At 42.7% G+C, this 15,800-nt stretch overlaps 1 protein-coding gene across 2 annotated transcripts; it reads left to right on the plus strand.

Annotated features, from left to right (window-relative positions):
• The first annotated feature begins 892 nt into the window (after window positions 1-892).
• On the plus strand, window positions 893-15,182 carry COPS3 (COP9 signalosome subunit 3). 2 transcript variants are annotated; one of them, XM_054080598.1, is made up of 12 exons: window positions 893-1,014; window positions 3,430-3,559; window positions 5,226-5,338; window positions 5,440-5,489; window positions 6,106-6,198; window positions 6,905-7,084; window positions 8,334-8,474; window positions 9,473-9,646; window positions 10,532-10,618; window positions 10,955-11,068; window positions 11,645-11,725; window positions 11,967-15,180. In XM_054080598.1, the coding sequence occupies exons 1-12, from the start codon at window positions 960-962 to the stop codon at window positions 12,018-12,020; spliced, it is 1,272 nt and encodes a 423-aa protein (XP_053936573.1). In that variant the 5' UTR covers window positions 893-959; the 3' UTR covers window positions 12,021-15,180. The 2 variants fall into 2 exon arrangements, with proteins under 2 accessions (XP_053936573.1, XP_053936574.1); XM_054080599.1 differs by lacking the exons at window positions 893-1,014; window positions 3,430-3,559 and having other exon boundaries at window positions 5,265-5,338; window positions 6,038-6,198; window positions 11,967-15,182.
• Window positions 15,183-15,800: the final 618 nt, after the last annotated feature.

Genomic DNA, 15,800 nt, shown 5'->3' on the forward strand with positions numbered 1-15,800 from the left:
AGGCTAAATGCTGGGGTTGTTTAGCCTGGAGAAGAGGAGGCTGAGGGGAGACCTTATTGCTCTCTACAACTACCTGAAAGGAGGTTGTGGAGAGGAGGGAGCTGGGCTCTTCTCCCAAGTGACAGGACAAGGGGGAATGGCCTCAAGCTCCGTCAGGGGAGGTTGAGGCTGGACATCAGGAAAAACTTTTTCAGGGAAAGGGTCATTGGGCACTGTCAGAGGCTGCACAGGGAGGGGGTGGAGTCCCCTTCCCTGGAGGTGTTTAAAGGACGGGTGGATGAGGTGCTGAGGAGCATGGGTTAGGGAGTGTTAGGAATGGTTGGACTCGATGACCCAGTGGGTCCCTTCCAACCTAGTGATTCCATGAATCTATGTTTCTATGGTCTCAAACTACACTGAGGGCAGGCAAGGGGTGCAACACCTCTAGGTAACGAGGAAAAACCCCATTGGAGCGAGTGGCAGAGTGACACGGGGCCGGGCTGTGACGCCACCGTGACGTCACCGCCCCCCCAGCGGTGCTGAGTCACAGCTTCTCCCTCGCGCTTGACGCCAACCCGCCGCTTCCGGGTGGGAGAAGGGCGGGAAGGCGGCCGTTACCATAGCGCCCGCAGTTCTCGCGAGCGTTGAAGAGTCAGCTGTTGATTGGTTGGCTGCCTGAGGCGGCCCTGCCCATAGCTGCCGCTGATTGGTTGGCTGGCGACGCTGTCCGTATCGGCTGCTGATTGGTTGGCTGGCAGCCATGCCCTTATCGGCCGTTGATTGGCTGGCTGGCTGCGGAGGCGCTGCCCATCTCGCCCGCTGATTGGTTAGCTGGCGGCGACGCTGCCCCTATCGGTCTCTGATTGGTTGGCTGGCGGCAGCGCCCTTAGCGGTCTCTCCCCTGTCCCCTCCCTCCCGCCCCGTCGCGCGCCGCTCGCGCCCCGCCCGCAGCGCGCGCGGCCGCGCCGCCAGCCGCCAAGATGGCGTCGGCCCTGGAGCAGTTCGTGAACAGCGTTCGGCAGCTCTCGGCCCAAGGTGACCGGCGGCGGGGCTCGGCGGGGCCTAAGGGGGCGGTGGCGGCCGGGAGAGCCCGACAGGCCCTGTGTGACTGCGGGGGGAGGGGTGGCCCGTGGCCTGGGGCCCCCGGTCAGGTGGGGCTCGGGGCCCTTCGAGGCTCCCCGGGGCGCTCGGTGGGGCCGGGCTTGGCGCCCCTCGGGCCGCAGCTCGGGCTCTCTCGCCGCTGGCAGGAGCGGCCTCGGGGGTGCTGGTGCGCTTTGACAGGCGCAGGAGGCTCTGTCCTCTCCCGGGGAGGCGGCAGGAAAAGAGGTTCGGTCGTTTGAGTTCCCCGGTGAATGGAGCGAAGCCTGCTCCGGCAGTCGAACCGAAATCAGAGCTGTGAAAATGCGGGGGGGAAGCGTGGGCATCACAGGGACCGTAACTGAGATTGCCTGGCCCAGGCTGGCGCCGGACTGGTGAGCGGGCTAGCTGCAGCCCCAGTGGTTTAAATTCATTCTGGAAGTGCTGGCTCCTGAGAACACGGTAGAAGCCTAGGAAGTCTGAGACTTCACATCAGAGCTGCCACGGCCAAATGTTCAGACTGTGATTTAATAACCATGACTAGAATTCCTTAGTTTCTCTGCCAAACTCCTAATTTTCATGTGTGTGGGCACAGCGTTTCCCAATTCTTGAACTCTCCGTCTGTGTTGATGCTCTCACGTGTTCAGAGTGTTTCTCGGGGGTGTTTGTTCCCTGGGCTGGTGAAAAATTGATGCTTTCCTCTGTGGCCCCGGGCTTCATCCTGGGCAGGTACCTTTGGGTGGAGTTCCAACTGCCTCTTACTTTGGTTTTACTTATTTAACTGTATAGTGTTTTTACTGCAGATACAAGAGACAAACTGTACCCGCACAAGGTGGGTACAAACCAGACAAAAAGCGATTCTCCATCAGTGTGTAGCTGGAGAATTTTTTCACAAGTTTTTGGGGATGCAGAAGGTTTAAGGGGGAAACTGTTGGCTTTATGGAAGTTTTCCTGTTAGGGACGAGTCGAATAGACGTCCTCCGTGGGAAGATAAATCCTGGCTGCTGGAGGCCAGGAAGGCGTGCAGGAGAAGTACATGCACTTGTGGTGATGTTCTAGACATAAATGGACATTTGTTTGGGCCTGGTGTGAGTGTTTCTGCTTACACTGTGTGAGTCGTTCAGTGGATTTTTGTGTTATAGGGTGGTTTTGGTTTTTTTTCCCTGTTCTTTAGAGGAATGCTAGATGGTAGCTGTGGAGTGGGTGGGTTTCTCTGCTAGGGAGGACACCAGGATTGAGATTTTGCAGTGTTCAAATAGCATTACTAAAGCACAGACCATTTTACAAGGCTTGTTCCTTTCCATATGTGAGCTTGGAGTCTTAATTCCTTATGGAGAGACCTGTTTTGGGGATGGGTTTCTGAAGTTCCTGGGCTCTGGTTTCACATTTGGAACTTTTCATCCTACTGCTACTTTGAAGTGAACGTTTCATTCCTAGGACTTACCAGGTTTTCTTTTCCAAGTGAAGAGGCCAGAGAGTTCAGAACAGCATTAATCTCTCTGAATGGAGCCACTATTCCTCATTTCATGATGGTTTTTGTAAGGGGCAGGGAGCCTCTGTTTTTTTCTTCTCTAATCTGCAAGGATTGAGCATTGAAACAATACTCTGCTTCAGAAAAACTCAGTTTTAATTCAAGTAATTGCAGGAAGAAAACTTTCAAAGCAGTTCATGATAACGAGTCTGCTTTCTTTATAAGGATTTTTGGTCTTACTGTACCTAGTTCTGAGTAGTGGTCTTTAATACTGTTTTCATAGCTCACAACAAGTAGGATAACACTGTAGTTCTAATTGTACAAAGCAAACTTAACAGATTTTTAAATCCTTCTGTTGTAGCTACTTATTTGTAATTCTAATGTCTTCATCAAAAAAATGTTTATGAGTGGACCTGAGGAGTGGATAGGTCAGGTGAGAAGCAGCAAGGGACAAGCTCTGATGTTGTGATTGCTTAGAAAGGGGAAGAAACTGTTTTCCCCCCTCTTATAACACTCACAAGGCACAAGTTTGCATAAACCATATCCATATGAGGCAAAACTTTGCATCACAGCACATTGGACAAAGTCTTGGAGACTTGGCTGAGGTGAACATGGCGTTGGTACAAGGCCCTGAAGCCCCTTGTTAATGAGGTGAGCTGATGCAGTGTTTGTATTCTAAGGGCTTCCACTGAAATCCTAAAGTCCGAAAGCTTGGCTGTCGCCTTATAGAAACCATAGGGTGGGTACCTCACTTATTGAAAATTACAGCTTGGCATCTTACAGCAAGATACATGCTCAGTGTGATGTTTCCTCAGGCCACACAGGTCAGTGGGGTGCTGTGAGGTGTGGGGATGCAGGAGTGTTCTGCAATTGGAGCCTGACAACCATGTTTTGTATTTCAGGGCAAATGACACAGCTTTGTGAACTGATCAATAAAAGCGGAGAACTGCTAGCAAAAAATCTTTCCCATCTGGATACAGTGCTTGGTGCCCTGGATGTGCAGGAACACTCGTTGGGCGTTCTTGCTGTCTTGTAAGTGTTGCTTTCTTTTAATTAAATATGTTTGTATTAAAACTTAAGACAATGTGCTAATGTTTTTCTTTTGGACATAAATGTTTTAAATCTGCATTTCTTAGCATGACGCTCGGTTTCCTTTGGTGATGCACATTTTATTAATAAAAATACCAAGGCAAATTTGTATTTTCGAAAGAATAAAGCCTCTGGAGCTTGTAAATGTCATTATTGTCAAATGCTGGTACTGGGGGTTTGTTTTCCTTAAGGCTATATCAATTTATCTTGTTTACACCTTTATTTTTCCATATGTGTTCAGCAGAAATGTATTAAACTAGCTTTCAAAACTTGATCAGCATGGCAGTAGTGCCCTGAACTGTAGACATGAAGGAACGTTTTTATTTTTCCCCAGTAAAGCACAGGTTCGTATCACAGCCCTCGGGTATTTGTCTGTAGACAGCAACGAGGCTCTGGCTGCTGGCTGCAGTTTTAAGATAATGCTTGAATTGCCTCAGTGATGCTGTGCTACAGACGTTGGCCCTGAAGATCAAATGGGGGTTTCTAGCTGTACCTAACGGCAAGTGAAGCGCCTGCAGGTTCCACCGTTATTTTACAGTTCTCCTTTAGAGGAAAAGTCAGAGTTGTAGTATTGTTCTATTTCCCTTTTAAAATGAAATTACAGTAATACAGAGAGGTAGTACACTTGCTAGCATCTTGTAAACATGAATTATGGCATTTACTAAAAGACGGGCATTGGTACTGCATTAGCAGAAGAATTGTGTCATGGGTACATGGAAACGGTCATTAAGACAGGCGGAGGAAAGGAGTCATGTAGAATGTATTTGAAGATGTATGATCTCTTCAAATACTAGAGCATATAGGAAAGCTCTCCTGGCGGAGACTGGCACGGCAAGCTACTATACTGGTGGAATAATGCTGAAGTGGGGGAAGGGGTCAGCACACAACCTGGAGAATTGTGAGCTTCGTAGGGATGGACAGCTCATGATCCAAGAGGGTCTGAACTGCATGTTACAGTGTACAGCTACTGAGGTTCAGGTATGGTTAGGCACCTGCCAACAGCATTAAACAGCGTTCTGTGTATGGTTTTGTGATGTCAGTAGGATGCGTGGCTAGAGTTTTCATTGCACTTAGTAGAGTTGCAATCACTGTTCGTGTTATAGAGAAGTGATGTGTCTACAATGAGTCTATTGCTATAGGGTGCTAAGGAACCACCAGAGATGGAGAGAAACTGGAAGAGAAGACAAAGAGCTCCTATCAAGGGATAAAAATCTAACAATTTAGTAGCTGAGAAATTTTGCATTCAAGCAGGACACTGCTGCAGGATAGACAAAAGCGTCCAGAGGAGTTGTGTGTCCGAGTAGTAAAATTCATTATGGTTAACGACTGTTTCTTTCATGGTTGTAACTTCACATTAACTGATCTTTGTTGGCCATAGTTTGTTCTTTATTGTAGCTTGCACTAGACTGAGAATGGGGGTGTGCACGGAAAATGTGTTTTCGGATGTTGCAGAGCTCCTGGGTAAATGGCACATCATCTGTCATGAATGCTTTGGATTTGTCTGCAAGCACCTACAAGGATCTGCAGGGACTTAGCGACGAAGCTAGGCTTTTTACTAATCTCTGAATGTTAAGTGTTAAACCTTTTGTTGTTATTGTTTTCGTTTTAGGTTTGTGAAGTTTTCTATGCCCAGCATCCCTGACTTCGAAACATTATTCTCACAGGTGCAGCTTTTTATCAGCACTTGTAATGGAGAACACATTAGATATGCAACAGACACTTGTAAGTTCAGCTTTATTTTCAGACTTTATATTGTTGTTGATAGTTTGGTATTGCTGATTTTTCACTGTGTTGTTTTTTTTGTTTGTTTTTGCTGTGTTTAGTTGCTGGCCTGTGCCACCAATTAACAAATGCCCTTGTGGAGAGAAAACAGGTGAGCTAATATCATCTAATACAAATAAGCCATTACCCAAGCTCTTAAAGAGAATGTTACCAGTCTCTCAGTTCATAAAGCTTTGCCACTAACTTCACGCAAAGAATTTTTGTGCAGCTCCTTACTTGTTAAGTTTACTGAGAGGTAATGAACCTCAACTTGTAAAATGTGAAGGAAACTTGATTAGGAAGTACTTGACCAATGTTTTTGTTGCTAAGATATTGACTTTCTTGGGCCATTTTGATGAAATCTAGTTAAGGTCAAGTCTGGTCCGAGTGGAGCAAGGTGAAAACCTTGCTGTTGTTGTTTGATGAGAGTTTAGATGGTGTCACAGAGTCAAGAAAGATTTCTTATTGATACAAATTACTGTGTTCCTGATGAGGTTGGCTTTGTGGAGCAGGGTTGATGACTTTTAGTTTATCAAGAGAAGTTGTGTAGCCAAGGTTAATTTTATTTTCTGAGAGGCTGCAGTATCCTACAAAAAGGGAACCTCAAGTTAACTATTACTTAATGGAATCTGTCAATTAGTGTTATTTTTCATTTGTAAGTGTCAACATAAGATCCAATGTGCTGCCATCTATGAGAAATTGTCTGAAAGAGATGTAATTTCTGACAGCCCCTGCGAGGAATTAGCATTCTCAGACAAGCCATAGACAAGATGCAGATGAACACAAACCAGCTGACCTCAATACATGCAGATCTTTGCCAGGTAAGGAGGGCATAAGGGCTTTTTATGAGAATTAAAGCTTATAAAATATCTATCACATTGAGGAAATGCATGCTCACATATTGCAATGTAAAAATGGCTTTTAACTGTTTTTTTTTTCACAGTAATTATAACGTGATATACTGAAATAAAATCCCCTTCTATTAGTCGTAAATGTTCAGTGCATGTCCCCAGATCTTTGGTTCTGTCAATGCCTTCTGAAAGTCCTTTGACATTCCTTCTTTCTGGGCTGAAAGACACACACAGCTTGTCTTAGGCAATGTAAGTGTAATATCTGCATACTGTTTGTTCCACTTTGACAAAAGGCATGTTTGTCTCGGTGTCTTTGGCCTGAATTTGTACTTCTGTCTCCTTGGCTCCTGGGATTTAGGGTTGGACAGGAATGCTTAGTGCAATATTCAGGGCTGCCAGCGTGGTAGTCTGGAAGGCCCGGAGTTTCAAGCAGCTTTGTCAGTCTGTTTTCTTTAGGATTTTCTTAACACAGTACACAATCTGTGTTAAGGATTTTCCAAATGTCATGATACAGTGAATAATTGGTGTTAGAGCATTCTGGACGTGCACTGGTTTTTCACTCTCGGAGGAGTGAGGTTTATTAAATAGTCCTAGATTCATTTAGTTTCAACTTCTTCCTCATGGAAATTTGAATGGCAATGGCTAATTTATGAAAACTTGATTTATTTTCTTGTAGCTCTGTTTGTTAGCAAAATGCTTTAAACCTGCCCTCCCGTATCTAGATGTGGACATGATGGATATTTGTAAAGAGAATGGGGCATATGATGCGAAGCACTTTTTATGCTACTACTACTATGGTGGGATGATATACACTGGGCTAAAGAACTTTGAAAGAGCACTCTACTTTTATGAACAGGTAATTTTAAGTATAAAATGGTAAGTCTAAAGTGTAATGAGTTGAAAGGCAAAAGTAGCATGTGTAATAACGCTGAGAGAACATATCATCTCTGAATTGCCACCAAGGACAGCAATTAAAGCTGTGAACCTAATATAAAGCACAAGCAGTCTCCAAGTGTTTTAGTTCTTAACTTTAGGAATAAAATTCTACTAATAGACCACACTGATCTTCATCACTCATGTAGGTTTTGATTTAGCACGTGTTTCCATCACGGTAACCTATAAAAAATGATGCGGGTTGGTGTTCACTGTGAGCTCTTATGAAGGGTACAGCTCGAGTGGTTCTTCTTAGTGTATAAAGTGAAGTAGCGCAGTAGTGGTTTTTAAAGGTGTTTTCCTTTAAGGAGATCTCTCACAGTCAAGTAACTATTGCACCAGAAAACTATGCCACTCAAAGGTTGATGTTAAATTTATCTCACTATAAATATTTTTCAAATGCCTGTTTATTACTGCGTACGTAGGAACAGTTTGCAGGCTGACGTTCCCAATTGGGTATGCTTAAAGAAAAAACAGTCAGTGGTTTTGCTAAGGCTCTTGCTAATTTTATGAGGGAATTTACACTTCCTCAATGCTATTGCAGTATTTGCTGCTTTTACTTTCTCTGAAAGAAGAGAAGATTGCAAACCTGTGAAAACTTCATGTCTCTATGGGGGGAAATGCTATCAAATGTGCAAAATAAACTGGTGCAGCATTTTTCTGTGAACAACAGTGAGCTCTTGAGTAGCCAGCAGTATCACAGTAAACATCCTTTTCCCTGTTCTGCAGAGCTCTTTCAGCATACTTCAATATGAGATCTGATGATGTAATAGCTTTATAAAACCTCTTTAGGGTCTGCGTGAATCCAGGTTCTACAGGAACTGTATAATGATTCCTGGCAACAAAGAGCTAGAGGTGCTTGCTAGTAGTACAACTGTAGATATATACCAAGGAGAGAAGTTTTGATTTGATTTTAACAGGGTTATTTTAAGGTGAGCATCACTGTAGCATCATAGGTTTGAGTAGGTTATAGAGAATTTACTTTTTTAGGACACTTTTGGATAGTTAATTTTGACAGAAGTTAGTTAAGCTTTAGTGCTCAAAGGCGAATTTCATATTATTGTGTCCTTTCTGCATGCAGTTTTAAACTGAGATTTTTGCTAATGCAGTAGCACCTAGGATCTACCAGTAAGTATACTAAATTCCTATTCCTTTCTTTCTTGCTTGCTTAGGCAATAACTACTCCAGCAATGGCAGTCAGTCATATTATGTTGGAATCTTATAAAAAGTATATCCTTGTTTCTTTGATACTACTTGGCAAAGTTCAGCAGCTACCAAAATACACTTCCCAGATAGTTGGTAGATTCATTAAGGTAAGTCTTGCAAATCCAGCTAAATAATAGAACAATAAATGTGAATTTGTAAATGGTTTATTTTCTACCCTCATTTGATGGTACTGTTTAACATCACAGGTCATGGGAAATAAGGTATAATGTGCCAGAGTGCAACCTCTTGCTGCCTTTCTCATGTCCCATAGCTAAAGATTGTCTGGCAGCTTCTGCTCCTGTTATGAACAAACTATATTGTTTGTATGGATGATACAGGTTTTTCAACTTAAATTTGCAAAAACATCAGGGTTGAACAGTATGATCCAATATCCTCCTCACATGCCTTGATAGTGTGTTATGTTAGAACTCAAACAAGACTCAGATTTCACTTGGTTTTCAATATGCAGTGTCCTTTTAAAAACTATCAACCCATAACTTCATCTGGTTGAAGTATGAAATGCTAAATAGTTTGTTCCAAAACTCCAGCTTTATAAAGAATAAAAGCTGCTGAAAAAGCTGCAGGTTTGGAGTCCATACGCATTCTGATTAGGAGATGTGGGGTGGAAGACAAAACTGCTAACGAGAGAGTTCTGATCTTAGGGAAATAACGTGCTTTCAGAAGTTAGTTGTTATTTGACACCGAATTTGTTGGTTGGTGACCAAAATTTTAGAGTCCCAAAAATCTTCTAACTTCAAATATTATAAGCAAGCTTAAACAATTGCCTTTTTAAATTAATTCAAGTGGACTAGATGTCACCGTCTGATTCTTTGTTGCCCATGCTCTGTTGCATTGTGGTTGAGGATGACAGTCCTTGGATGATGTTTACTAAATCTGATATTGCAGTAATACACATTTAGTGTAGGAGGATGTATCATTGCCATAAAGCCACTTATGGGCATCGCGTATTTTTGATGAGATGCTTGAGCTACTTAAATTTACTTTTACGTCTGTGTGGCTTCTAATGTTGGAGTAGTGAATAGATTTTGTGAAGCTGTTTGAATGCTGTGTGCTTTAAAAAGGGTTCTCGTTTTTCTAATTGCAGCCCCTTAGCAATGCTTACCATGAATTAGCGCAAGTTTATTCAACCAATAAACCCTCGGAGCTTCGAAATCTGGTGAACAAACACAGTGAAACATTCACAAGGGATAACAATATGGGGCTGGTTAAGCAATGCTTGTCGTCTCTCTACAAAAAGAATATTCAGAGGCTAACCAAGGTAAGATATAGAGGGTTATTTAGCTGAGAAATTGTGATTTAGTTTTTCTCAAAGAGCACATCTGAAAACCACTCAGTCCAGAGCAAAATGATAATGTAGTAATGTCATGGAGAAATAGCTAAAACTGAGGTTTGGGTCTCTGAAACAAATGAGACTAAAATGCTGTATATAGAAAACCAATTCAGTTGGCTGCTTATGCATTATTCAAAAGGAGGCTCAATATCTCTTGTCTATCAGACGGGTTTGCCCATGAGATTTTCATGCACAATCAAAAAAGCTGTGAGTGCTGGTACTCAGTGACCTTCATGGCTATCTGCAAAATAGGAAATCTGAACTTTACAGTCTACTTCGTTAGAGAAGAATAAGTGAATCAGATTTTGGAAAGTTCTGAAGTAAAAGGAAAAGCAGAAGCTGTGAAGTGATGTGCTCCTTCAGCTGAGAGATCAAATTAATCCTTAAAGGTGATCAAGGGAAAACTCTCTTTCAGCAAGCTCAAATGATGTTTGTTGCAGTAGAATGAACCTCAGAAGCAATACAATAAACACATCTGTTGAAGGAAATTCAAGGAATGGACAGTCACTTTATTCATGTAGAAAAGTGAAGGAAGAGGTTGGACATGGTCAGGACTGTCTGGCTAAAAAAAGGATTGCAGAGATGGAGTAATGGCTCCGTTAGCTTAGTCTGCGTACATGCATTGTACAACCAGTTAATGTCTCTGGAGGAAGAACCAACTCCACTCTCACAGTGCTTTTATTAGTAATAACTACGTGTTTGACTTGTTTCTTCCCGTTGGACTTCAAAAATAAGATTGCATAGGCCATGAAGAGTTGACAGGGAAAGTTCTTAGCATCTCATTTTAACAGTTTGGTACTTTCTAAATTTCAGACATTTTTAACATTGTCATTACAAGACATGGCAAGTCGAGTGCAGTTGTCGGGGCCCCAAGAAGCAGAAAAATATGTCCTCCACATGGTAAGATTTGTGGCTTGGCTAAACTATCCTAATTTAAAAACTGATCCAGTGTAAGATTAAGCGTTTGGATTGGCAGTGTGTGTTCTGAGTGGCTGAAGAGGGATGCTTTTTCAGGGTGAATGAAATACTGTCAGTCTGCTGTGGTGTTTAAATTGTTCTCACAAAATCCTAAAAGATATTTTCCGCCTAAGATAAGGTATGCATTGTTTGTCTTCAGGAAGGTGTTGGGAAATAAAAAGCAAACAAGTTAAAGATTCCACAAGGAGTCTATGTTGTAGTTACCCAAAATCTTGTTCTTAGTGATGATACCTTACTTTAAACCCTCTCTCATTTCAGATAGAAGACGGTGAAATCTTTGCAAGTATTAATCAGAAAGATGGTATGGTCTGTTTCCATGATAATCCTGAAAAATACAACAATCCAGCTATGCTTCATAACATTGATCAGGAGGTAAATTTTTTAATATCTTAACTGCTTTTGGACTTCCTACGAAGGAACCTTTGTCTATAATCAAAGAGCTGCTGGGAGAAGCCACTGTGGGCGATTTAAGTGTAGAGACTGTTTTAATGATTTCACAATGCCAGTAGTTAAAGGCCTTATAGTCAGTTGCTGTCAATGCGTTCCCGGTTGTGTCTTTGTGCAGTCTGAGATGTTTCAGTAGTCTGACCTTTTGGTGTTGGCGATGTGAAGTTCCTTGAATTGAATGGATTAGAAAGATTGTTTTTACAATTTTAGACTTAAAGGGTTGCTTCTGCTGGCTGTTGATAACCTGCCTGTAGGTTGAGGTGGTTGATCCTCATGGGACTGTATCAGTGGCCTTAAAAAGGATAATTAGGAAGACATGGATCAAGATTAGAGAATATGAAGTGGTCTGACACTTTTGTGTGAGAGATTAGGGAAGAGAACATTTTTATGTGGAATTTTTGTGATAGCAAAAGTTACTGGTTCTGCATAGCACAGCCATGAAATATCTTGAAGCTCATGTGCAAGCTGGACAAAGTAATCAACTTAATATGTGTTTTTAAGATGCTGAAATGTATAGAGCTTGATGAACGACTGAAAGCCATGGATCAAGAGATCACTGTGAACCCTCAGTTTGTGCAGAAGGTAATTGATATGATGTCTTGTACAAGTATGTAGGAGATTCAATGCTGTATGTGTGGCACTGAATGTCAGTATTTACAGTGTTTATTACATATTAATACGTGGATAAACATGCTTTATAAAAAAAGGAAGTGCATGTTATTTCATATGTGCTTTATTTTCCTACCTCTTAACTTCAAAGCACTGTCTCTAAAGGTAAACCTTCAGACCTGTTTCTGAAAGGAAATAACTCTCTCCCTTCCAGAGTATGGGCTCTCAAGAAGATGACTCAGGGACCAAACCATCCAGTTATTCCTGAAATTAGTGTTGCTCACCACTCCGCTTTCAAGTAAAAGATTATGAAAGAATCACGCCTGGAGTAGGGCATTGAGGAGTTCCACGAAGAGAGCAGAGAGAACTGAGCTTTGATTTTTTTCACCTGGACATTAAGAAAATAAAAGAACACCCTCTCAGTACTGTATAATATCAGAAATATTCTCTGCAAAGAAAAAGGAAATCTCAAAAGAAACTTAAAAGTCTGTTGTGGATTTATTTATCTTCAGATTAACATCGTTAATGCATTAAATAATCTACCTTTTGTTTTAAAGGGTTTGAATGTTGCTGTGTTTCTGTAGCAGTCCTTTTTTTCTCTTCTGCAAAAAAAGAGGTGTTATTCAGGGAAGAATACAAACTAGTGTTGGTTCACTTCCAAGATAATTACTGGTTCGTTACGCTGTATTTAAAGTTGTCTCAAAGTGCGGATTTATCGTATGTATGGTGGGAGAGAGGGCTGGAGTTCAAGTAAATTCTCTACGTTATGATTTGCATATGCCCGGTGTAGCTGCCTGCTGTCTGTTAAATGACGAAATAAGAGCTGTGTTCTTGCCACAGGATGAGCTTATTAACAAGTCCTTTTGAGGAGGCTTTGATGAAAAGCCGAAATCGCTGTAAGGGATCCGTACATGAGAGCTCTTTATGGTTTTACGTTTCTGGTACAAAATATCTCTCAATAACATTTACTCTTAGATCAAATTTACTAGTCTTCAACAAAGGGATATTTGGGAGGCCTCGGTCTGGAGGATTCTGGATGTGAAGTTGTTTGAGATTTAAATTGGCCTGAAGGTGTCAACAGGCTGTGGAGGAGATCCGTTTAAGTGAAGGTGATGCTATAGAGCTTTGTTTCTAAAGAAAATCGGTCAACATGGGACATAAACAGAATTCCATACAGCTCTCAAAAATGCAGGATTGTATTTGGAGTAAACATGCTGGAATGCTGTCTAGTTCTTAGTTAACTATTTTAAAGATAAAATCTATGTTGTTGGATTCTTTAAGTGTTCCACCCCTTAAATCAACAGGCTCTTTAATTTTCTGTAGCTCTCACGTGTCTACAGATTCTCGCTGTTCAAACACCTTTGAAACACTTCATGTCAGTGCCAATCTCCTGCTATTGGGCATAAATAAACCTGTCGACAAGTAAGAATGCGAGAAGCTCAGCATCCAGTGCTTCCTGCTTAAACACCTGACTAGGAGCTGCTTGCTATTGCTAACCTGCCAGCTTTCTTTCAGGAGCCGAAGAGGGAGCTAAGCTCTTGTGGCTCTTGCCGTGTGATTCTTGTGCATTACCTGTGATTGAAAACGCTCCGTTTGTGCTTCCAGCGCTGATACAGAACTGCTGGGGTTTTCACTTAAAATTGCTGTCTTAATTCCAGCAGAGCCTCTGTGACAGTGGAATGCTTGCTGCCAGCAGAGATCTGTCCCCAGCTTGTTCTCTAGGTGGTGAATGACGTTTTTAAGTCTGAAATAGCAGTTTAGTGTCAAACACAGGATAGATGCATAGTGTTAGTAGCTCACTGAGTCCTTGTGCTTCCTATCACAGAGACTTCCGTGTTTGAAGGTGACTTTTACACCTGGTTTTAAAGCAGAATCTTGGAGGTTTTTTCATAACTTGCCTTACCAGCCTGGTTGTTAAAGATATTTATGATTTTTGAAGGTTTCTTCCTAGTTAATCCTGCAGTGATTTCAATGCTGAACATGCTTGTATGCAATTTTCCGCTCTGGTAATGCGGAAGTGTTAAATTAGATGAGTGATGCTGCAGGCTTGAACACAAAGCTGGGTTGTCGGAGTGATGACAGCCGTGTGCAGCAGTCGGAAGGGACCATGAATGGCTGACCCTAGCCTGCCGCCAGTGCAGGCATGGGAATGGCTCCCCTTGTGTGGCTGAGCGCTCTCCTGTGGGGGAAGAATGTATGCAGGGTGCTTTTGTGTAGCTGGAGAACCAGATATGTCCACGGTGGCTGGGCTTTTACACTACCAGTTCCTGTCAGTGAGGAAGCTCCTAAGCGTGAGCTTGCCTGCTGAAAGTTTCAGGATGGCTTTCCAGCTGTGGAATTAAAAGGAAAGTAATATACGCAGCTGGAGAACAGCAGCTCTATTTTCTTCTTTTTTTGCCTAAAGTAGATAAAATAAATCCACTCTACACGTGAAAAGGATGGTAGAAATCCCCATGTAACAGTTTCAAATGACATATTGCACTTCTTTTCGTAATCTGATTCAGAGGGCAAATGCTTTTACAGTTAGAGACCTGCCAAGGGTCTTTTTCTGACATGCATAGTTGGGCTGTTAAACTCCAGTTGCTGTTGGAAATTCAAAGTCAGGTCCCACCTGTAGAATCAGTACATAAAGCATTCACCAAAAGTGCTTCAAGGAAGGGCTTTTAAGTAACAGTTATAAACACCTACAGTCTGGCATCTGCACGTCTTGATACTGTTGAAATTAAGTCAGATTTTTAATGAAGTAGCTCCTTCAAGTCTTTGAACTAACTGCATGGCCTGCGGTCAGCTGAGACGCTTTGACAACACTTGAGCTTTCTGGGTTTGTGTTTATTGCAGGGAAGGACTTTTGATTAAATCTAAGAATGCTGTGTGCTATGCGCCTCCAAACTGGGACTCTTGGAGGTTCTGTGCTGGTTCTTCCCATCGTGCATGGCCACCAGATGCGCTCGTGAAATACTGAGTGCGTGCTTTAGATACCTAACTCCGGTTTTCATGCATCTTAACTAGCAAAGATATGAAAAGCAGTTCTGAGGGTAGCACTAGACATGCAACTGCACTTGGTAGCCACAGGAGGGGTCTCTAGTTCAGTCATTATTAGGTATTAAAGTGTTTCAGTTGGAAGCTGTTGGTGTATGACCTCCCCTCCTGTTTCTGTGCCCTTGAGGAGCCCCAGTCGGTGACCTCTGCTAACGCTGCTGCAGCACTGCCATTGCGCCACATGCTTCTGCGTAGCTCCAGCTGCCTCCTCCTACACAGCCTCCTTCTCTCTTCTAGAGGACAACCGCCACCCGGTCTATGTGCTATCACAGGCAATCTGTATAACGTAGGAAATGTTTTCTGCATGGCCACACTGGCCAAGGAGGTTAGTCCTGAGAAGTTGTTTAAATGTACTATTGGAAAATAAAGATAACAAACTAGTCCTTCCTCTTAGTTTGTCTTGAATGAGATAGTAGGTCTTTTGTACTTGGTTTTTCCTTATTTTTCTGGGGGGTCTTTTGTTCTTGTCGCTTCTCAGGTTGTGATTCTGGCTGATTGGTGGGAAGTTGCTGGTTGTTGGATATATGTGGCAGTGCCCTTGGCTCAGGAGTTGTCCAAGCATTGCTGGTGGCTGCTCAGAACACTCCTGAATTATTTGGAGTAGAAATAGCAGTTCTTTTTCTGCAGTCAGTGTCTCTTCCTTACTGGTCCTTGTCCAAGATGGACTTAAGGATTACATGGACTCGAATCAAACAGTTCTATTTGTAGAGGGCAGATTTAGATGAGAACTTAGGAAGAAATTGTTTACTATGTGAGTGGTGAGGCATTGGCCCAGGTTGCCCAGAGAAGTGGTGACTGCTCCATCCCTGGAGGCCAGGTTGGATGGCCCTTGGGCAGCCTGATCTAGTAGGAGGTGTCCTTGCCCAGGGCAGGGGGTGGAACTGGATGGGCTTTAAGGTCCCTTCCAACCCAAACCATTCTATGATTCTATGAATGATCATCCGTCTTGCTAACTATTGGAGTATCGTTTTCTTCAGAGGCATCATTAGTCCATGTGTGGCTGCTTGGA

The sequence above is a fragment of the Cuculus canorus genome, chromosome 15 (assembly GCF_017976375.1).
Source record: "Cuculus canorus isolate bCucCan1 chromosome 15, bCucCan1.pri, whole genome shotgun sequence".
Classification (NCBI taxonomy): Eukaryota; Metazoa; Chordata; class Aves; order Cuculiformes; family Cuculidae; genus Cuculus; species Cuculus canorus.

Excerpts from the sequence above, each read along its gene's own strand:
- COPS3 (XM_054080598.1), top strand. The coding sequence starts at position 960 with ATGGCGTCGGCCCTGGAGCAGTTCGTGAACAGCGTTCGGCAGCTCTCG. Across the intron at positions 5,339-5,439 it reads TAGATATGCAACAGACACTT|TTGCTGGCCTGTGCCACCAA; the intron begins GTAAGTTCAGCT and ends TGCTGTGTTTAG. Across the intron at positions 11,069-11,644 it reads TTCATAACATTGATCAGGAG|ATGCTGAAATGTATAGAGCT; the intron begins GTAAATTTTTTA and ends TGTGTTTTTAAG.